General features: G+C 39.6%; 1 protein-coding gene across 1 annotated transcript in view; it reads right to left on the bottom strand.

Annotated features, from left to right (window-relative positions):
- Positions 1-24,552, bottom strand: part of CNTNAP2 (contactin associated protein 2) — a 1,879,707-nt gene that overhangs the window by 706,521 nt on the left and 1,148,634 nt on the right. Inside the window, exon 11 of the mRNA XM_078059689.1 lies at positions 17,650-17,756. Within this exon, the coding sequence (XP_077915815.1) occupies positions 17,650-17,756 (107 nt within the window). The remainder of the gene's footprint in view (positions 1-17,649; positions 17,757-24,552) is intronic.

The raw sequence follows: 24,552 nt of genomic DNA, 5'->3' as shown, positions 1-24,552 counted from the left end.
GAAAGACTAGAAAGGACTGGAGTCATCTGTATGCATAGACAAAGCAGCTCACCATCTATTTGTCTGGATTCGCAATGGGAGACAATGCCTCCTCTCTTGTTATTATTTTGTAAGCTGTGAGTATGTCACAGGAACACGTAGGAAATTTAAACATGTTGGAAATGAAGTGCTGTGATAAAACAAAATTTACACACATTAACACAGATCATGTATTCCGTCTAATGCATCTTTTGTAAATGCATACTAATTGTTGCATTGCTTAGGGATTATGAATTAGTAGTGATTCAAAATCTATGAATGTCACTTTTAAAACAAACTTTTGGGGATTTTTCTCTCTTCTGCATTGGCATCAGTTGTAATTTCACTTTGGGAAACCATTTTATTTTTTCTTGGGGTTATCTCAAACGCATGTTCAATGTTAAAACAAAGATTTTGGAATGGAGGATTCAAAATTTAAACTCTCCTCTTCTTCACACATCCACCATTCCATGGCTGGGCTATGAGGACCCCAGGGGACTCCCTTTCCTTCTGAAGTCCCACTGGCAGTGGCCTGCTTCTTGCCCATGTCCTGTGTCTGGGTGAAGATGAGGTCACTAAAACTCTTGGATCCCAAGGTAATGGAGAGCCCGTGAGACTGTGAGGCTGAGGCAGAACAGACAGTGAGTTCACTCTGTAAGACCACACTAAATAATGGCTTTTATCTCCCAGAATCTGGTGACTATGGACTCAAGGGAAGGAAAGAGTTAGAGTAAGTAGAACCTCAGGGAGGCTCAATCTTCTGGTTGGATGGAGAGACTAGGGTTAGGGTTAGGGTGCCTCCTCAAATTGGTATGAGCCATCTGTACGAGAATATTCTAGAGTCTTCCAGTCAAATTTGTTAAAATGCAGATTCCCTGAGCCTATCACAGATCTTATGAATCAGAAATATTTGGAATGGTGCCCTGAAAACTGTACTTTATAGATTTACTCAGATAATTTCCAAACTAAAATTTAAGAATCATTGGTTTAGAGAAAACAAAACAAAACTCAGATATCCATAGAACTGATGGACTGACTGTCTCTGAGTTCAGTGAGTGCAGCTCAGATGCTTCTTCCCTTCAGTTCCCAGAAGTACCCAGGAGTTAACTGCCAGATAAAACAATCTGCAGAGAAAATCTCTGAACACATTCTAGGCAGCGTAAAAGGATTAAACTTTATATTAAAGGCTAACTTAACAAGGAAGAAAGCAAGGACCAGGAGGTTTTTCTGCCCTAAAATTTCTCTAACTGGGAACCTTGTTTTTCCTTTCACAACTAGATATAAACTAGCTTAAAGGATAACCAACTGATGGGGAAAATGACAGCGACTGAATCCCACTCCTGCCAAAAATTTCCCAACGCACTGATATCAGACCTTTGCTCATCTGCTGTAGATTAGAAAGGAAAAGCACAACAAAGGGAAGAGACACAGAAAGAGAAGACTGAAAGTGTAGCACAAGCCCACTACTTTCCTTCAAGCAAACGTCCCACCAATAAGTAGTCTTGGGAGTGTCCGTTTAGGCATGCATGGAATTCTCATTCATTATGCAACAAGCACTGTTGGGAGTCTACAGCATTAGTCCTGTCCTTTGATTTAGTATTAGGAGTCAAATAAGACTTTGTGGGGTTTTTTTGTTTTACACCAAGAAGCAAATATCCAGTGACTCTGTGTTACTATTTCTTTGATAGGGTATGTAGAGCATGGTGTGGGAGCACAGAGGGTAAGGTCCTAAACCAGACTTGGCACAAAAGAATGTCCCCTGCAATAAATGAAACTTCAGTGGAGCAGGGAAGAACATGTGGAAGTTAATGAACCAAGAAAGGAAGAGGAGGAACTGCATTTTCTGCAGAGGCTTGTACCCGACGTTCTAATGTGCTCCGAGTGCTTAGAGAAAGGGAGAGAGATACAAGGAACAATAGGGAGATAAACAGAAGCTAGATCATGTAACACTCTGTGATGTTAACTTACTCAAATTTCATATAAACAAGTTTAAAGAATTATTGAAAGGTTTTAACTTTGTAAGTTAAAAAATGGCATCAGATTCTCTCTTTTGAAATTTCAGTTTAGCAGATACATAGAGGATAAACTGAAGGTTCTAAAACCAGGAATGGGAAGGTCTCTGCAGTACTCAGAAGTGAGGAGAGGGCGCCTGGGTGGCTCAGTCATTTAGCGTCTGCCTTCAACTCAGGTCATGATCCCAGGGTCTTGGGATCAAACCCTGCATCGGGCTCCCTGCTCAGCGGGGAGCCTGCTTCTCCCTTTCCCACCCCCCCTGCTTGTGTTCCCTCTCTCTCTGTGTCTCTCTCTGTCAAATAAATAAATAAAAAACGTTTAAAAAAAAAAAAAAGAAGTGAGGAGAGCCTGGGCTCAGACGTAGCCCGTAAGAGGAAGGTGGGACACAAATGATATCCCAGGGGTAGAACATGCTGAACTTGGGGACTGATCATATGTGGGGGTTTTGGACTGCTGCTTCAGTGACTGGGTTTGCAATGGACCATTTACATGCATCGGTATGACAGGAGGAAGAGCGAGGCAGGGTGGAATGAGGAAATGGATATAACATGTAGGATACTGAGATGTTCACACATTCAACAAATATTTATTAAATCCCTACTGTGTGTTGGTCACTGTTTAATGGATCCAGCGGAATATTCTGGACTAGCAAGACAGATGAAAGAATTTTTACCACATAAATGGAAATTGAAGACATGGTTGGAGGCATTCAGGGGTAGTATGTAAGGGAGAAGAGAAGCCTGAGGACAAAGCTGGGGAGCACCATCGTTTAAGAGTGAGGCAGGACATAGACTGGAAACAATGGTGTCAATCAAACTGAACCAAAACGAAGAAATAGTTGAGCCACAGAAAACAAAGAAAACTGCTGTAAGGAGAAAGCAAGTGATATCAAACACAGACGCCCCATTTAAATAAACTAGCATCAACTGGCCAATGTGGAAGTCAGTGATGAGAGCAGATCCAGATGGGAAGATGGAAGCCATGTCTCCACCAGTATCAGGAGGAGAGAGCATCTTCAGACAATTTGGATGCATATACAAGAAATGTTCAGAAAGAGTCCTTGTTCTTAAACAATTGTCACTCCATTCCTACCCGCCTCCCCCCAGCTTTGTATTCTAATTTCTGACATTTTATTGCTTCCTTTCTCTGACTTGTCTTAGGTTCACCTGTGAGCACTGTGACAGAGAGCTGGTGCTCTCGTGAGAGCAGGTCTGATAGAGGAGGGAGAGAGGACACCTAGGGAACAGAGCTCCATCATAACACCAACGGCGACTACAACTGAGGGCCCATGATATCCCTCGTAATGAACATCCACTTCCCCTACATTTTAAATTCTTAAAAAAAAAGAAAAAGAAACCTGGCCAGGTAAGTATTATTATTTTTCTTATACAAGAGAGGAAAGTGAGGATCAGGGAGGTTAAGTCACCACCTTGGACCACACACACGGGAAGTAATGGGTGTGGGACTGTCACCCCTGTCTGTCTTAATCCAGCATCCTCTCTCCTTTGAAATATCACAGGAAGGAAGGAAATGCTGAACAAGAGGGGAGTTAAGAGAGTTGAAAATCAGTTTGGTCTGACACCTTTGTTTCTGTTCTAGCTAGTGGGCAACTTTGAAGAGCAACGACAGAGACAGAATAGGGGCTGGTGGGCCAGGAAGCTCACCTCCCAAAACCCAACTCTCTATCACTCCATTAGACGAGTCATGCCTTTAAGGAAAGTACATCTCACAGAGTTTTTAAAAAGATAACATTTCCAAAAGTCAAGGAGTTGAGTATTAGCCCCTGGAAGAATGAGGCTATTGTCAATGATTGCTCCGTTCTTCTTGTGGAATGTTCCCAGTGCCTAGCTGTGTGTCTATTGCTATCAAGCCTTAATCATATTGACTGTAATTATCCTAAAAAGAGGAAGATTTAACCAGAAGCCTTATGATGTTTCCTAAGCAAAGCAATCGTTTGTCCCACATTATCTTTTATAGGTGTTCACCCCAGATGCTGAAACAGTAACTGATGCCTGAGCCAGTTCTCATGAGGCTTCTTCTCGACGTGGGGAGGGAACAGTGACATATCCTCATTACAAGGTCTGATCCAGACCCCTTTGACTCTAATCCTTCCAGACCTGCAAAAGGTCCATTTGTTAACTCAGACTTACCCCAAAAGGCAGGACAGGGAAGAAGTGGCAGTGATTCTGACATGAAAAAGTTGTTTTTTTTTTAAGATTTTATTTATTTGAGAGAGAGAGAGCAAGAGAGAGAGCAGGACCAGGGGGGGAGCGACAGAGGGAGAGAGAGAACCAGGCTCCCTGCTGAGCAGGGAGCCCAATGAGGGACTCGATCCCAGGACCCTGGGATCATGATCTGAGCCAAAGGCAGACTGAGCCACCCAGGTGCCCAACTGAGCCACCCTGACAGAGGCGCCCCTCTGACATGAAAAAGAATTACTGACTGCTACTTTAATGTCTTTTATGATCTACAACCCTACAGGTTGCAAAATACTTTATAGTAGTTAGAACTACAGTGTTTTAAGATCATTTATTTGTTAATCTGCAGCAATCCTTAAAAAGAAGCTGGGAAAAAGAGAAAGTAAAATTAAGGAAATGGATACATCTATTCCATTTAAATAAATCTCTTTGCATTTTTGCATTGTTTCTGTCCTTTAAATCCTCCCAGATTTACAACTGAGTGTTGGTAATTGCTGGAAATAGCCAGATTGTACAGAATAATTGGCTCTATTTTAAGACACACATTTTAGTGTGTATACTACATGGTATGGCTACAAAGTAATAAAATAGATTTTTGTGTGTTGCTTCTAGAAATCATTGTCATTATTTTTAGTCCATATCGTGTATATGTGTGAGCATGGCAACATTTTCTAGTTTGAAGGTCTTTTATAGTTTTTATAAGTTACAAAATAATAGAATTAATTGCTTTGAATTTAGTCATTTTGCACTGGGCAAATATTGATTTCTTTCCCAACACCTTTAATTTCTAATGGAGCTTGAAATTAACTTTGGATTTTAATTCTATTTTATTCTGAGTTTGTACATCAGGGCCATTAATAATGTCAGGAGAGTGCTGAGAGAACTGTTTCTGAGCCAGGAGCCCACAGCGAGCTTTGTAGCATTTGGGTCTCCATACTTTGCAGAGAAGAGGAAAGTCTGTGTGGGAATTGTATATTGCATTAGTATTTTATGACCGAGCAACCAAGTCCAAAAATTTAGCCTGTAAAACGTCAGCCTCTGATCAATTGCTGGAGTTTGCATCAGTGTGTGTGTGTGTGTGTGTGTGTGATGCATATTTATTCAGATCCAAAACAGGGTAGTGAAGGACAGATTTCCACTAACCAGAGGTGCCTTGAACACGGGCCTTTCTGATTCATAAGGTAATAGTTTACCTATTATACATATGGTATATGCACACACATTTGTATTACTATATCACAGATATGAACTACAAATTTTAAAATAAATGCACTCTCTTTATGACGTTTCAAAATGTTTTAAAGTGGTTTTATGTTGTCTCTACAGAATGGGGTGATTGTAATTAATTGGTGCTGAGTCTCCTTGGAGGTGCCTGCGTTCATACGCACCACAGAGTGTTACCTCTGTGCTTCTCAGAGGTTCCCTAACTTGTTCCCACAGCGGCTACTGTCAGGTGATGAACATCCGCAGAGACTAATGTCAGAAACTGAGATGTGGCTTCTCCACTGCATCTTCCAATATATAATCAACTTGCCAGGGCCACATCGCAAAACAGCAACCTCCGTAGTCTCTCTGCCCACCATCCCTGACTAAAGTCTTCTATGGTTGAAAAGTGGCAGGTAGCCACATATTGGAAAAGAGAATTGGGACAAAATTCAGGAAAATGGGGTGGCTGCAGATATTCTGATAAGAAGACTATAAAAAGGCAACATTCTGGGGCATCTACTTATCTTTTTTAGGTGTAGTCTCTGATCTTAACACACATATATCAGTCAGTATTTCAAAATAGCTACTACCCTACTCTTCCTCAAACTTTGTATATTTGTTCTTAATGCTCTCTAAGTCTACAGATAGCAAGCCCATCTTCCCAAACACTGAAGTTCTGTTTGTTGCACTTTTGAAAAGCAAGAAGTTCCCCAAGACCCAAGTATGATTTTCCACCAGGCTCCTCATTAAAAAAGCACAATGAAAATAGTTTTCTTGAACCCAATCAATACAGAGATGGCTGGAATCTAAATGATCCCAGCATGAAAATTACAGTTCGTGCAGATTAATTTTTTTATTACCACATGTGAAATTGATGTTAATCAAGTGTCAAAGTGAATCCATTCCTCGGCTAAGGCATCACCTGTGCTAGAGTTTAGGGCCTCATGTTCATTTATCTCATCTCAAGACAGGTGGTATGTGGGAAGTTTAGGGTGATGATAAGAAGAAAAAAGTAGGGGCTGAATGCAAACAGAATCCTGATTCAAAATCCCTTAGAAATGCTTATATAGTGAATGAGTTACTTGGGCTTTAAACAAATATCCTTTTACTATGTGTAGGAGACATGGGGCAATATTTCTTACTAATAAACTCCTCTGTGATTGCTAATAGCATTTCCATTGCTTCCCGATACATTTGTCTTCCACATTACTTCTGCCCAGTGAATCATTCTGTATCATTATTTTGATTTCTAAGACACGCGTTAGCCCCTGCACTAGTTTAGGCCATAGAAATGGCCTAAAGGCAATGGTGCTAGGACGAGGGCACTGAGGCAAAGCGAAGCTGCAACACGGACTTACTGCTACGTTTCACCCGGGAATGGTGGAAAGCTGTCCTAAGCCATGGATTCAGCACGGATGACGTGAGGATTCGTTCTGCAGTCACTGCCCTTCCGTCACCCATCACAGATTCTGCTTCCTCTCCCAGGCTCTGTTCCACTCCTGCACCCTTTGGATGATCAGCCACATGACCAGCAGAGATGAGAGGAGATTCTCAGTAACGGCTCAGGTCTCCCCAGTTGGTGCAGTAATCATAGGATAGTGGATGCTCCCACTAGTAAACAAGGAAGCAAGTATTGCTGCCTGAATGTTCCTACCTGCCTTCCCAAGGCCTCTAATAAAAGTTCAGTTCCCCACTCCTCTCTCAGAACTGCTGCCCTTCGAGAAGGCCAGCGGTCTCCATTACTGATCTTCTCTCCCCTGCAGAAGTTCAGGATACTCTCTTCTCTCTCACGGAGCTTCAGCCAGCTTGATTTAAAGAATTATACAAAGGGGAAAAAATAATCCTTTTGGACAAGGAATTAACAAAGCCTGTTCATCTACCTAGCTTCAGGTACTCAATCTGGCCGATAAAATTCAGGTTTTTTTATTCAGAAAGTCTAGATCTAGGTCACTGAAACTATATAAAGAAGTCTTAATATGTTGGTTATTTTCTGAGTAGGAATATGCCTTCCACTGAATACTTGAGCGTTCTCTAAGTAGGGCAACTGAGCAACGGACAGCCATATGGCAGAAAAAACACACAGGGTTTTCTAGAGTTCTGAATTCCATTGCAGTAATATGGATGGAAAGAATTTCTCTTTCCACAGCCAAACTCTTCAAGGTGTTTCTTTATCCAATCTACCCGGATGGTCTCACTTGGCTTTATCCAGCATAGTGAAAGCTGATCACATGACTTGGCAAGCAAAGCATGTTTAACTGATGTCTCCACAGGACTGGATAGTGGCAACAAGTATTATTAGGACATTTTGATGCCTGCTAATGAGTAATGACAGCGATTTTGTAGGTGCCAACTTTGTCTGGCATTTGGTGCCGGCATCTGTGATGGCAGGAAAGGTCTTTCAAGAATAGGTTAGGCATATTTTGCAGGTGGGAGCCCCCATGGTAGCTCTGGAACACAATTATACAATGAGACCAAGGAACTGCAAGTCATTGAACTTTTTCTTGCTTTACGTGAAAATTAGATTTTTTAGTCAAATCCATTTACAGAATTTCACTTGCACTTGGCTAAGTTAAAATATTTTCAAATAAAATATCTTACTAAAATTTGAAAGCACTCAAATGTGAAAACATTCAAGAAAGTCAACCAGCAACATTTTCTTGGAAACTGCTACACTTTCAATGGTAAACTTTCGCTTTTAGTGGCATTCGTCGTCTACAACAAATATAACAGAAGGGATTATTTGGGTAGATAAACATTTTCATTCTAGATTCCAACAATCTGAACTATACATTCTTTTGCCAGGAGGGCTTGAAAAGGAGGAAGAAAGCAGAATGTAGTCATAACAACAAAAGAAATGAAGAGAGTTCTTTGTCCACCATGATGTTGGAAAAACAAAAACAAAACGGAGACCGATCATTCATTCTTCAGATTTCTGTCATGTGAACAGTGAAAAAAAAATCACTAGATTCATTACAGGTATCTGTAGTCTTAGCGTAGCAAACCAAACCAAGTGTCTTGAATTTATGGAATAGAATTGACACAGCTGGGTCACAGATGGGAGGAGATCCCGACAGGAGAAAGCTGCTCATTCTTTAGATTTAGGTTAATAATCACAAAGTAATCTTAAACTTAGTTTTGTACCCTAACAGATAATTATTCATCAGTTGGTACCTCGCATTATACTATAAGCTAAACAGCTGAGGCAAACCTACTAACAAAAAACATTTCTGTCCCCTTCAGTAAAAGAAAATGGTGACAGTTAATGTGATGCTACATAATCCATGGTCCTTCCTAAATGCTCTCTAAACACTGTTCAGGGATCTTACACGTCCTCCGTAGCCCAGAAGTAATCGTAAGCCAGTTGTCTGTTAGGGAAGATTTTAATGTCATTTATGGATTAATATAGTGAGAAGAGCTCAACTCTTCCTTCTAAAGAATAAATGTGAAGTTGTTTTGTGGTAAAGACGAGTGATGAAGAATCACATCTGAAATCGTACTTCGGCACTGAGGTAGTGAAGGACCACTGTCCCCTGGCTAGCTCAGCCTACCTGCCCAACTCCCTATCCTGCTGCTCCTCTGATGAGACCAATCTCTTCACAATATTACATTTAAGCCTGTAGCTGTCATCTCGAGCGTCATCTGTGTTGACTCTGTGCTAGACATTTTATACATTATCTGTACCCTAACACAATAATATGCATAGGCAGATCTATAATTCTTGCTTAATTAAGAAGGAATCAGGGCAGTGGTATTCTGGTAAGTCAGCAACTTTACAAAAAAGAGTCTGGATTTGTTGGGCTTGTTACTTTCCATGGGGTAAATTCTCCTACTGTAGCTGGTTCAAGCTACCAAGCCTTCACAACCAGCTCACAGAAGTCCTGAATATTTAACAATCCTGGCTCCAGCACGCCACTCAAATAGGAACTCAGGAAGGGTTTAGAAACTTCTCCAGGATCATATGGAATGTAAGAATCTGAATGAGCATTCCCATGGCAGTCTGTGGGCTCCAAAGGCGGGCCCCTTTCATGAGCATGCTTCTCCATAGCTTGTGTTTATTTCTGCCCTCAAACTTTGCCTCTGCTATCCCACCCCCATCCCCCCCACCCCCCATCAGTTCCAATCTTAATTCCCAACCAAGCAAGCAAGGAGCTTCGCCAGGGTTCAGCTGGTCCTGAAACCCTTCCCCAACCACCTTGGTGACCTGTTCTCCCTCTCGTGCTATACATACTGGCCTTTACAACCAGTTTGGCACAAAACCACACCACCTTCTACTAACGTATTAACACTTCCTGACTGTCTGTCTTCCATTTTTAGCCAGCATGTCTACTTCATAAGGAAGCAGGCTCTTGTCTGTATTTCTGTGATCCACAGAGTGTGCTACATACAAAATGGACATATAATATTACCGAATGAACCAGGACCATGTATGAATTACAGGTAATCCGATACTCCAAGTTTGTAAAGCTAAAGACTTACAGTAGGGGCACAGTGACTAATGTCAATATGAAAGCATGAAATTGTTTGATTTGGGAGATGTTAAAAGGATCAAAGGAGAGGCACATCCTATATTTAATTTTAATTCTTTCTTATTTTTTGAGTAGATAAAAAATTCTCTGAAGTTTCCTTCTTTATCTGCCAATAATCAGGCTTGCCCTCTATCTTCTTTCCCTTCACCGAACTTGGCAAAGGTGTAAAGGTGAATGTCTTCTATTCCTTTTTCTCTTCACTCCGAACCTGGGCTGAGACAGTCACTGGGATTCAAACTACAGAGGATTTTAATGAATAATGTCAACTCCCTTGAGCCCGAGCTCTGGCATTTTATAGCCTCTGTGCAGTTCATAGGTGCATGGCTCGTCTCTATGGCAGGCTGCTTTTTAATATGCATTTGCAGATCAACTTTTTTGCAAAGGCTTTTTATTCAAAGAGAAAGATATATTTTTGAAACTATTGAAAAAGTCTTTGTCAAACTGAAATTAAATCCTTTCTTTCTAGGTTTAATCTTAGCCATCTTCCCAAGGCAAGGCATAAAAGAAGGGATTAATTTGAAATTTGGGCTGCCTTAGAAATGTAAAGGTCCTTAGGCTGTGTTTCTCCAAATGACCTGCACTATTTTAATCCAATGTAATTTATTTGGTTGTGGCTAAAAGACAGAATGGCCTCTAAATCCCCTTCCAACATTTCTACAAAGGTAGCACTTTCCCGTGTCTCTCCATCTTATTTTGTCTGCAGATGCCCGGTGAAAATGGGAGTGAAGGAACTGCTGGGATTATTGTTTCTTTTGGTAAATAAGTGTGATTTCAGTAAGTGACGCCACTTGTCCTTTCCCTCTTTCCCCAAATGCTTCAGCTTTGGTGAGAACGTGAGCTTCTCATCTAGAGCGTACACACAACGGAGCAAGGGCTTACTGTTATTTTAATGGCGCATGATCCACTGAAAACCACATCCCCCACCTAGCACCGTGATGGTGCAGATTCCTCCTCACTCTGATCTCTCCCCATCCCATCTGGTGAGAAAAAACCCAGAAATAAACAGATTGATAATCTGATGGTATAATCTGAAAAGATGAAACGACTGCTTAGAATTACAAGGAGTCTGTGATAAGATATTAAGTAATTTCCCATGTAATTGCATTTCTACATATTTTGTAAGATGAAAAGCAGCAACTTAGATCATAAGACGTAAGCATACAGTACAATTTATCCTCAGTTCACAACAAGCCAAAGATATGTAAATGAGTTAAGATTATAAGGGCTTTTATTTTATTTTTTAAAGAATTTATTTATTTGAGAGCGAGAGTGAGAGCACATGAGTGGGGGGAGGGGCAGAGGGACAAGCGGACTCTCCACTGAGCGGGGGCCCAACTTCGGGCTCCTTCCCAGGACCCTTAGATCATGACCCGAGCCGAGATCAGACACTTAACTAACTGAGCCACCAGGCACCCCTAAGGGCTTCTATTTTTTAATGAAAGTACACACTTCTTTGGAGGAAGCTATTAACACTACATCCTCTCCTCTTCTTTCCCTTCTCCACATTCCAGCATCTATCCCATACTCAGAATGGAGTTCACTCTTGACATACTGATGAATGGACAAAAAATGGATAAGCGATGGTAGTATAGCTCCTGTGTGTCCCATGGTCCTGTGGTTCTGCCCTAGGGCCACTCCTTAATGATAAGGACCCATACCTTAATGACAGAGACACACTGAGCCTCTGAAGTAGGTCACAGTGTAGGAATGTAAAGGACAAGAAAGGGAGGTAAAATTGGAAGACTGGTAATTGTTCACTTGCTAACAAAGAAGCACAATCTGGTTACTTAATGCTGTGTCTAGATTAGAAAGAGCAGATTCACCCTGTGAATATAAATCAGCCTGTGTAGCCATTATATTTGCTAATAAAACCTTTTATCTCTTCAGTGAGTATTGGCTTAAATATTGGGACACCCTCTGATCTTTTTCTTGAGAATCAACTATATCAGTGCTCTGTAACCTGAAGCTACTTCTAATCAGACAAAACTTTTGCTGCCTATTTTTAAAGACTTAGTGGTACAATACAAGTTACAAAATGATACCAAATGTTTTCTAAATTTACAAAGCATTTGAAGGGCCAATATTTCATTGAATGTCCCGGGGGGATACTTAAATTCAGAGAGGTTAAATGACTGTCCAAAACACACAACACAAAGCTCATACACCTGGCCAGTACACGACTTGACTGTACTTTATTACCTGAGGTACCATTTTGTTGTTGAACTTACTTTGAGACTCTTACTATATTCCCACAAGTCACTTTGATGAACATGCCCTAACATGCATGGCCCAAGGTTTTCCTCATGATTATCTGAAATGTGCAGGTTTGTTTGCTCATATACTGACTTCCTCCATATAACTTCTTAGAACTTTATCCCTCTTGTGGCTGTTTCTGCTGGTACTACTATCACTACCCTCTCGGCCTTTCATTAACTCACCTTCTATTATCTGCCCTCCTCTTGTTTTCCTTTTGTCCCTTTAGCTTACTCCCTCTTCATAGCTTTTTCATTAATTTGTATAAAGGACACTGATTTGTAAAAAGCTACTGATGCTTTTTACATTCCCTGCCATGCATTCACTGATTCCATGCACATTCACTGCACACATAATATATGCTGGGCAGGCCCTGGGAATAAAATGGTCAACAGAACCTGGCACTGTCTCCTCTCAGATAGTATAGTCTGGGGAAAGAGACAGCCAGTATTAAGGAATCACAGAAAATAGATGTCAAATCACAGCACCAGTGCTAAGACGTGTATTAGAATTACGAGGATTTGACCTAATTACAGGGCCACAGAAAGCTTCCTTAAGGAGGTGGCCACTGAACTGAGATTTGATACATGAGTAGGAATGTACCAGACAAAGCAGAGAGGGAGGATGTGTGAAAATCCTGTGGCAGAGGCGGTGGCCAAGGAGCAGGAACAGTGCGAGGGTACAGGGCATGCATGAAAAACTGAAAGGAGACTGGAAGGCGGTTAAGGGAGGAAAAGTATGGTGGAAAACCAGATTAAAAACATAGCCATTCTGAGTAGGTCCTTATAAGCCAGTTGAATTTATAGCTGAGAGATGGACTCCAATTCTGTAAGGACATGATTCTATACAGTGAACACTTTTGGGGTGGGTGGGTGGGAAGGTTGTAACTCTCAAATTCCAAGTTGTCTTCATTGATGCCTAAGTCTGTGGTCGTTCCAAACAGATGGAGGCACCAAATCTCCTACTGCCAATAAATCTAGGTATTTATGCTCTAGGTTAGTGTGACTACAAGCAAGTAGGATTAATTTCTTTTTAAAAATTATGCTTTGAATTCAATTACTTATGAGTATAATGGATTATAAATAACATAGTGTGCACTTTTGAAATCCACTGCACTTTCATGTGTGCGGTAATAAGGTGCAGTGTAATTTATGGCTTACAAATTTATGGACCGAGAGTAATAGCTCCAGACTACAGGATGTAGAATACCGTCCTTTTCAATTTCAATTTTTCCTCTACCACTGGCTAGTTAAATGTTAGTTTTGCATTTGTGTGGCAACATTACTACCTTCTTAGTATCTCAGAACTCAGAAATCACACCATTTTTAAACTGGAAGAAATCTGTGTAGGCCATTCAGTTTATTACCTCTTACTACCTCTGGAAACAATAATATCTATTTATCTGGGCAAGGTGAAAATCTCTCTTTTGATAACAAAAATCTGGAAAAAGATTTTCTCTCAGAATGAATATCTGGTATTTAATAATAATTCTTATAAATTTCCACTCCAGAACATTGTTTATATCTGTTAAATGTCCTCTGGCTTGTGAAGACAGCCAATAATTTTCATGTTATTGAGAATATTCTGGGGATTTTTAGGGCAGTCCCAATTAAGAGATTGATATCATATGTAGAATGACTGAGCTCAAAGATGGGCTCCAGCAGCATGAGAGAGAGAGAAAAAAAAAAGTCTACTAGGCCCTGAGATAAGGGATTGCTTTTTGTATTTAATTTATGTAAGTGAGCACCATAATTATGAAGTGTAAGGAACACATGCGGAAAACATGAGATGGTAATTAGATCCTAAAGAGCATCTGAAGTATTGACAAGTAAGTTTGGAGACCAATTGTCTATACAGCGTCAGGAAGAGAAAAAAAGACTGTAACTATAAACATGAAGCTTTGCTCACAAGAAAAACACATCCTTATACTTTTAAGAGGATAAAGATAAGTCAATATAACAAAAGATAAATATTCAACATGATCATTCTACCTTCTTTGTCACAATTTTAAGTTTCAATATGTTACTAGTCAGAAATTCATCGACAATGGAATATCTGCATAAGAAAATCTAAAAAGTATAAAGCTGCAACAATTTAATGTATTTCCACCATTTGGTCACAATCTAACCTCTTTAGTGTTTGGGAGAACAAAAACTGGCCTGCCCTTTCCTGCAATCCGACCTTTGGCTTTCCCTGTGGCATTTACACATCCAAAGGGGGACATCCTGACTCCTCAGGAGAGTGGTTTGTAAATGACAACCCTCTGAGCCTTACAGAAAATGGATTTGAAAATAAATTCTCCATGTATAAATAAACCAACAGATAATTAGATACAGGTCTAGGACACATCCAGATTAGTTTTAATTCTCTTCAATTCTTCTGAAAAAAGAGAAAACTATGGAACTCATTCACTTCAAACCCAACCTGCCACGCAAGTGACAACAATGAGGGGCAGCATGAAATTAAGTGACAAATTGTGGGATGTGGACAATTACTGGTACAAAAGTACAGATCAAAGGATGTTTGTTCTAAAAGGCATTAATTGGTGAAAATTTATTGATTACTAATATATGCTAAAGCTCTTCTTTGTGTCTTCCATAAGCCACCTCATTTAATCTCAGGGTGGCTTTACAAGGGTCACTGCACCCATCTCACACAGGAAAAACCTGAAGCCCCAAGAGGCTAAGCGCCAAGGTTACAAGTAAGTAACAGGGCCAAGTTCAAACTCAGGCAGTGTGACCTATCAAAAAAGGGCTTCTTGGATCCATCTTGGACTCCAGCATCTAGCCTCGATGATCAGCAGTTTTCTGAGGAATAGCTATCTTACCGTGACCAAGACAGGACCAGAGCAGAAAATGTGTGGAAATAGCTCAATTGTAATGTTTGAAGCTCTATGAAATATTTAGTTATACCAAACACTATGTTTTAGTTAACTGTTTTTTACCTTTTTAAAGGAGTGCCATTATAAAATTACCATAACTCCTTTTTTCAAAAGGGATCCTTGGTCCTCTGCAGGGAATAATGTAAAATATTTAATAACGCTAACAAAATTTAAGACCAGAGAACACAGAATAAGCAACTGGAAGTCTCAGCTCATTGGTTTTTAGAACTATAAGAGACCTCAGTAGCCATTTAGTCAAGAGGAATAAAGGAAGTCCAAGAGAAGTCAAATGACTTGCTAAAAAGGCACACACAGCATGGTAATCTCATAGCTAGCATAAGAAGTTGGCTTCTTTTACTTCAGTGCTCTTGCTATGAGTGTGGTCACTAAGTAAAAATGTAATATTGTTCATTAAATATCAAACAGAATGGCATTTTTATATTATTTTCCATTATTATGTGCTGGATCAGACCCTCCTTCCCAATTTTTAACTAATCCATGGGAGTAACTAAGAGGTATATCAAGTCATTCAGTTTATTTGGAAGCATATAGCCTTCAATAAGCTACAAGAAAAATAATTTTCACAACCAAATAATGTCACTGAACCCTTTCTCTAATTATGCACTGTGGTCTTCTAACCTCTCTTTATGCACACGCTTGATTTTCAAGATTTTGGCCTCACTCAGACAAGACAACAAGGTATCAGGCTTTCTATGTTAAAATGAATGATTCTACTTTTACAGAAACAAAAGTGGAATACCGAACAGGTAGGAATGAGCTCCAGGGAGGAGATAATTTCTCTTTTACATTTATAGATTGCCACCAGGGCCAAACCTAAATACTCTTAGGACACTTCTAATAGTTGGAGTTATTACTCTTTAAAAAAAAAAACAACAACAACAAAAAACCCTCAACTATTTAACCAGTAGTACGTATTTAAATTTAAAACAAATTTAATATTTTTAAAATCTCTTTTTCTTTGCTGTGTATTTAAATGAAGGAAGCAGCTATAAAAAAAGAATAGTTTGCTTTTCAATTCAATATCAAGTGAGCACTGAGTTAGAAAACCCTTGTAACCAGCACCAATTTGTTGTTCTTTGTTTTTATTTAGAATTTTCATATTCAGGAACAAGATCCCTTATAGTTAAACATGGTATTTGTAGCACAATATATAAATTATATTGGTGGAGTGAAGGTACGAAGTTTCATCAAACTTACCTAATTCAAACATTGTTTATCATATAATGAATATCACAGGCTAAAAGTTAATATTTTGATGTGACTGGCAAGGGGCGACTTTAGTTATAACTCCTTTATTCTACTAATTTCAGTATCAGTTTCATTTTTATTCATTAAAATACTCTTTCATGTACCCATATAGAAATACTTTACCAAAAATCAATTTGTGCCTGTTTTTATTTTCTTGTACATATTCCTATTAATGTTAATTTTTTAAGGAACATTTGTCTCGTTTTTGAACAGCTTCCTAAACAAAATAATAAGTGCAATAAAATAAATTACAAACATTTTTCTTTGTTGAGGCCTCATATTCCAGTTTCTTATTGTACATTCCTACAAATAATGACATGAAAGGCTCAGAGAGCTGTCCTGCATTTATTATCCCCAGAACTCTTCTCTGATAATATTTTTGTCATTGTTTCCTAAAAATGAAGTGTAATGAAAGAAGTCTGTATAATTAGAGGGCTTAAATATTAGATTTTCAGTTTTTCAGCCTGTTGGGAGGAGACTGAATGTTGGAGCTCATTCTCTTTCCCTTCCTCTTCCTCTCTCCCTACACACACATGCACACACATACACATACAACGGACAGATGAACTTCTTCCAATTCTACGTCTTATGGCAAATCTGTTTCCAAAAGGGCTTCGTAAACAGCCATGCATTTTTGGAAAATTAATCTTACAATAAGAGAGTTAACATTCATTTAAAAATATTCTTTAAATTACAAAAATACAAACTTCAACTTTTCAGTGTAATGCGACTATGTAAAACAAGGCACATCTGTGTTTTATTAGTCGTCTTTGCAAGCCACTTTTTACTTTGCATATTTAGAAAAACTTGCCCTCTTGTGTTATTAGTTTAATAAAGGGACTTTATTCCACTTTCTAACTTCTTTTTCTGATTTGAAAAATGCGGCCAGACAGTTGTGACAGAGCAAGAGACAATTATTGTCCAGACACTAAATGTCCAAATTATACTCTGTCTGTCTCTCTGATGAACTGATAAATGAGAATCCAGTCAGAGACATTACACTAACACAATTTCCCAAACCATCTATCCAGACGTGGCTTAGACACACAGAGGCAAATCCAAGATCAGCATTCCAATCCCAACTATGTTTACGGATCATTGGACACGTTGGTCCTTCTTTTGTGTCATTAGGCATGAGACAGTATATCTTGATGACTACGGTGCTATTCTGGGGAAGCAACAACAAAATCTGGGTTCTTCAGAATCAAGTGGGTGCACTCCCTAGGTAGCTGAGGACCTGGGGTCTGGACAAGTAAAGGTCATGGTGACATGAATGGGCACTCACAGTTGTGGCAGGTGGCCCCACTGTACCCCGTCTCCTCACAAGCGCACTGGAAGCTGTGCCATGTTTGCGAGCACTTCCCGCCATGCTCACAGTGATTGGGCACACATCTGTCAGAGAAAGAGACAAACAGAAATAAACCAACACACGAATGAGATTTATGAGTGGCCAAATTCCAAGCTGTCTGGGCAATATATCATTTCAATGCCAGGTTGACTTACCAAGGCAATTAATCCTTGTTAGTTTAAGCAGATTAATACGATCCATGATGGAAGGTGCCAAGCGCACAAAAGATGATGTATCACAAGCCTGGTGTTTCCCATTTTTGAGTAAACAGTAGAAATTAACAAACAGTGGAGAGACTCATTTGCATAACACAGACTCATTTTATTTTGTCTTTGCACAAAAATAAAGACACTAGCTGAATTTCCTCCTGGTGAAAGATGGAAGATTAGCCCTCTTGTTTCCTGTCCTATTCTTTAACAAGGCCAATACCGAGTCAGAAAAGGGTACCACTGAGTTTTTCATAGCAATTTGAGCTTTTGAAATAATGCCATGGCAACAGCAATGAGAATATACAAGTCTTAAAAGATTTCTAAGTCTTCTGTATGTCTCCCGATATGCCCAGCTGGCCAATGGAAGCCACCTACCCAAAGTGGCATCAAGCATAACACAGGGGAAAAATGCAGGTTTCGTGTTTAAATCTTTGTTTTTCTATTTACTATGTAGCCAAATGTGGCTATGTAGTTTAATCTTTCTCAATATCAATTTCTCATTTAAAAAATGGAGTAATTTTGTTACGGAACCTGGACTGGATCGCCTGACGGAAGAAACAAGCGGCACTCGGAGATCTTGGATAGGAGGTTTATTTAATGCAATGCAGGCTGGCTCAGAGGAGAGTGCTCTCCAAAGGTCTGAGCCCTGAGCACAAACAAAGGGGGCAATTTATACACTTCTACTTCCGCATACTTGGCACTCTTGGTGCATGCGCGAAGTGGGGCAGGGAGAAGAACCCGGAAGAGCCCGGGGGTAAGGACTGGGACTCTCTCGCTGGCTTGGTCGGCCATCTTAGGACACAGATTTTCCTTATCAATTTTACCTATCTGATAAGTAGTTTTAAGGTTTGTAGGAAATGCTCATAAATGAGATAATTAATAGGCAGGAAAGAGAGGGGCAACATATGGGAGCTACGAATATCTGGACTGCAGCTTCCAGGGCACAATTTCATTGCTTGCCTGCACCTTCACAACAGTGAGGTTGAAATCTGTTCAGAAACACTCCTATTTCAACAGCAGACTCTTTCCTTTCTCCTAGTCCTATCCCCTTATTCCTCCCAATTCCTCTCTATGACTTCCCCACAACCCGATTCTTTAAGATCCTGATAGAGATGCTCACAGATAACAAAGGTATCATTACGTATTAACATTCACAAAAGATTTCAAGATTTTAGTAAGAAACTCTCTAAAATGGAAACGTCTGCCCAGATTAAAACAGTAGAATCTCTAGTAGTGGGTCACAGGCAATGGGCCGATAGACAGCCACACTGCATGGGACCCCTTAGTCATAAAGCCCTGGTAGCTTACTGCTGCAAATTTTGATAGGAGTTGCTTCAGAGACAGCATTCACTATGTCCCATTCTTGATTTACCATCAGTCATGCCTAAACCTGGTGTGGCAGGCACACCCCCATGAGGCATGTAACCTCCGACTCTTACGTAGGAATGCCATTCCTCTACAGCTCTTTGCAAACCTTTAGTCATGCAACAAACATTTACTGAACACTTGCTATGTGCACAACACATGGGAAACAGAAGATAAATAAGATTTCAAGAACTGACAGCTGACAAAAGTGAATATACCGTATATATGAAAACTATCATGTAAGATGGAAATGAAGAGTGCAATAATCAGGGGCAAATAATGCAGGATGGAGTTACACAGGAGTGATCATATGTAGACTTGGGGCACAATATAAAGTCTTTAAGTAGAGCCTCGATGAACAGTCAGGATTATAAGAGGAAACTGAGAGGAAGTGCATTCCTGGAGGAAAAATACAACAGAAGCAAAGACACAATGTTGGATTATCATGGGAGGCGGATGGAAAATTCACTCTACGCTAAAAAGGCACTCATATTTCATATGAATTTGGGCTTGGTGTTATCAAGGCTACCTAGAGGGTCCTTCTCCAAAGACCTGATCACCTAGGTGGAAATGGGGGATAAGATTCACACAAAATACAACACCAGCCAGAATTTGATGACTCATCAAAGGAATAGGAAAGGCTACAGAAATAAGGATATCAGAGTAGTTATAGGTAGAATATAAATAAAGGCAGAATATAAATAAATATAAAGTTTAGAGCATTCCCCCGGGGCCTTAAAAGGGGAGTTGCATTTTCATAATTAACATGTTGGAAGTGTTCCCAGCAGGGAAAGCGAGAAAGCGATGACAGGGAGGCAGAACCGCACCATCCTGTCCCTTGTCCAGGCACCCAGGCAGGGGCCTCTGCAGAAGGTGTTTCTGCTCACAGTCCTGATTCTCTAGACCATGAGACCAAGCTATGGGATGGACACTCCAAAATTATGGAAAACTAAAAAAAAATCCGTGATACTTAAGTCTGTATATGACTCTGTGTGGTATATTTACTTTCTAAACAGTTGTGGGTTAATATTAGCTCAGCCTAATAGTGAAAGTAATTTACATCAGCTCATTATAGCAATTAATTCAGGGGGAAGTAGTGCAAAGGACTGAGTTGCAAAGGAAAACCAGGAATCTAAATGTGCTCTAAATAATGCACAAAGCAGAAAACCCACCTCTCAATGATAAAAAAAGACTACTGTGTACTTACACACACACACAACGCACACACACGAGGAGCATATAACCATCAAGTGAGATTGACTGAATAGTCCTAAAATTCAGTATTAAGGATTTCTTTAAAAGTGATCTTTTATTTAAATGGGATTTTAATATTTTATTTTTTAATGTCTGTTCCTTATAATTTGTATTTTTAAAATGGACATTGTCCTCATGCTGATTACTGGCATTTAGTTGTTAATGGGGAGAGATGTTTTATTTCCAAGTCAAATGGATTCAAATGTAATTTCAAACCCTAATACTTCATCCCTGTATTTAAAAAAAATGGGGGCACCTGGGTGGCTCATTTGTTAAGCGTCTGCCTTCGGCTTGGGTCATGGTCCCAGGGTCCTGGGATCGAGCCCCGCATCGGGCTCCCTGCTCAGCGGGAAGCCTGCTTCTCCCTCTCCCACTTCCCCTCCTTGTGTTCCCTCTCTCGCTGTCTCTCTTTATCAAATAAATAATAAAAATTAAAAAAAAAATAAAAAAATGTTAGGGCCAGTCACCAAGCAAAACAAAATACGAATTAATCTAGCTTCTGACTTCCTGTTTATTCCTTCTCCTGTACTCGCATAAAACCATTTGCATAGGTCCCATAACCCATTATCACATTGTATAGTAATGATCTGCTTGAGCATCTTGTCTCTTCGAAACTGTGAGACTCTGCAGTTAGGGATTTTTATCCTCTGGTCCTTAGCATGGCAGGTGCCTCGTCCACCCTCAGGAAATGGCTGCTGGCCGACCCACTGAAGTAATGGAGGAATGTGATGACCGTGAAGTTACACCACGGGGCTGAAGTAAGTTTGGAGGAAACATCTCTTTTACTGCAAAAAATAGGGATTAGTGTTGTGTATTTTAGTCTTACATCCAGACTCTTGCTCCAGTAAAGTATTAAATACATAGTTTGTTTTACAGCAGGTCCTGGCTTGGAAGTTCACGTCGCATCAAACATGAATCCCAATGGCTCTACTGTGGCTACTTGAGAACTAGCTGAGCAGGATCAGGAACATGCAGGGATAAGTTGGCAGGTGTCAGTTTGCTGTGATCAAAGGGCTCCAGAAGGGATTCATCCAATGAACTCTGTCCCCAGAGAGCACTGGCATCGGACTCTTTCAGCTGCAATGGTCCTTTCAGTTGTAGCAATGCTTTCCAAAATGCTTTAGAATCAGAATGCATTTTTTTTTCAAATGAAACTGACTTACACCACAATGTAAAACAAACAAAAGCTAACATTTGAAAGTCACGTGTATAATAATTAATATAAAATCAAACGCTACAGACAGAGTAGCTGTTTGAATGGATACAATTCTATCCAGGGTTATGGATGACAGTTGCAGTTTTATTTTACCCAGACTATCACTTTTATTTCTATACTTGATTTTAATTGCAAAGCATTGACAAAAATGGTATTCATGGACATAAGAACTGTGAATGGTACCAGGTTCCTTCACCACAGCCCACTTCTGTGGATACTACTTAAACAGAGACAGCAGAAGAAATTTTCTTTCAAATCTAGAGAACGTTACTCTGACAGCAATAACGGAGTGCAATGGTGGGCTTCAAAACACTTTGAAAGTGCTTTCTTTTTTTTTTTTTCTCTACAGTGCTTAATAGTTAAAATAGAGAGTTTCAAATAAAATTAAAATCAAACCTTTGTGTTACCTTGAGAACTACATTTGGTTCTGTAGAACTCCATATAAAACCAGACTGTTTCTCTCAAATACATTCACACGATACCCAATAGTGATTAACGGTGGAGTGTTTCTCTGAATAGCCTGCTGTTGCTAATATCCTGAGCTACTGCTACACAAAAGTTCTCAAACTTTCATGCACATAGAAGTCACTAGAAAATCTGGTTAAAATGAAGATTCTGATTACTTAAGTCTGGGGTGGATCTGAGATCCTGTAATTCTAACATGTTCCCCAGTGATGCTCATGCAGCCGGTCAGAGGACCGCATTTTCAATCACAAAGCTCAAGAGCATTCCAGCTCTGGCAGTAGCCTCTCAAAGAAGAGTGAGGGCACCAGGAGGAGAAACAGCCCAGAAGGGAGGGCACAGGGATGGGGTGGGGGGCAGAGACAGTATGCGGGAAGGGCAGATTTGGTCTAGGCTGCCACTTCTCCACTCAGAGTGACAATATAATAATCTCCTAATCCCGTTTAGTAGGTGTAATCATTTCAGAACACCTGAGTTTAGACCTCATCTAATTCATAGAAAGTGATCACTGAATATGGAGACAACTTCATTTGACCTTAAAGTCAAGTTCCATATTCTCAGTCTGAGTCAGCTGAGATTTCCCACCCACTTAGTTATCATACAGAGGCCAGTCTGCGATACTTAATCTGCTTTCAGATTAGTACAAATTTTATACCTGCTCATTAAATATGACTTGTTCTAAAGTTTAGAAAAGAAAACTTCAGGTTAGGTTTAGGTTATTTTGTGAACTATTGGAAAATTATTTAGAGTGATTTATAAATTACCACTCCAGTGCAAATTACCTCTTGAATTTTATTTTTTTTTCTTTCATCTTGGCTCCCAATTTTATTTTTGCTTATCAAGCCAAGAAATTCATTTAGAAAATTTGATTTCTTAAATGCTATTTTTCATACCCCTGGCTCTCAGAGCTATTTCCACAATCGTGGCAGAGTTTTCTTCTGCATTGCCATCAATATTGATCTCAACAATATTTTAGTACTTTTATTTTCACACTAATTAGATTTCAATTTTAGTTGAAGGCATACTCTCAATGGAGTATACATCACTGCCTTACATTTTTTCCTGTTCAAACTGAAATTATATAGAGAAGTAATCATAATTCCAGCAACTAATTTAGTATTTCGTTACTACATAATTTTATAGTTGTACAACCAGAAAATCTAATGTTATATTGATGGTGCTACTTCATCAATGCAACAAGCATTTATTTATGGAAATACTTAAATGCAGAGATATTTATTATACCTCCTGCATTATGCCCAAAGTTTCCATTAAGAATAATCAAGCATATTTGGTCTGCATCTTCCCAACAATTATGCATTTCTAGACAACCATATCAATCATTAATTGTAACCTTACTATAAAAATACCTTAAAAATCACTTCTATTGTAATAAAACCTATCACTCTATTTTACTTTGTTAATTTACTTTCAGTTAGAGTATTACAATGTATTCCCCATTGTTTTATGAATAAAACATCTTTTAAGAGATCACAGGCTCACAGGAGGAGAGGGACCTGCAAAGATCATGAGTTCCTTCACCTGTCTCCAGGCCCAACTGTATTTAACCTAGATAAGTAACAGTAAGTTCTTTTTAATCAATCAAGACACTCTAAAACAAACTCTGGAGACACAAAGAATAAAGGCAGCTTTATCCTCAAGAAATTGCATTTATTCATCAAAATGTAATTGGCAAGTCAGGTCTCTCTCTATGCCTGATATTAAAAATATTGGTACAGAATTAGGATAATATATCACTATTATATGAGTACACTGAGATTTATGGAAAAGTTAATCTTTGAAGGAAGCATGGATTCAGGTTAGCCTGAAAGAAAGAGCAGAACCTTTCTACGTGGAGGGAAAGTGAAAGCTTGCACCAGTCTGAGTAAGTGCGAAACGTGGCTATAGAATAATGAATTGTTGAGTTTGGCCAGAGTAGAAAGCTTGCATCCACCTTGAGGATTACAGCAGAAAGTTGTGGATGTCTGGTCAACAGCCCTGTCCCCTTTCTTCCTTCCTATCATAATTCCTATTTTGTTCTGGTATCTTCTCTCCATGTGGCCATCTGCTTTTGGAAGGGAGAGTATCCTGGTCTCCGAGGGAAAAAAAGTAAAGCATCAGGCTTCTTAAAGAAGTCATTAACCTACTGCACACTGTTCCCCCAAATCTATGATCTCCTTCTTTCACAGCAACAGAATTTACGTCTTGCTTGACATAGAGCCACCCAGCTAAAGACACCATTTTCCAGGCTCCTTTTAATTTGGGGGGGGGTTGTGACTAAGCTCCATGGAAGTGCACTATCTGGGCTAAGCCCTGAAAGGGAAAGGACATGCA

The sequence above is a fragment of the Halichoerus grypus genome, chromosome 12 (assembly GCF_964656455.1).
Source record: "Halichoerus grypus chromosome 12, mHalGry1.hap1.1, whole genome shotgun sequence".
NCBI lineage: Eukaryota > Metazoa > Chordata > Mammalia > Carnivora > Phocidae > Halichoerus > Halichoerus grypus.
This window is presented reverse-complemented; position numbering and strand designations above follow the sequence as displayed.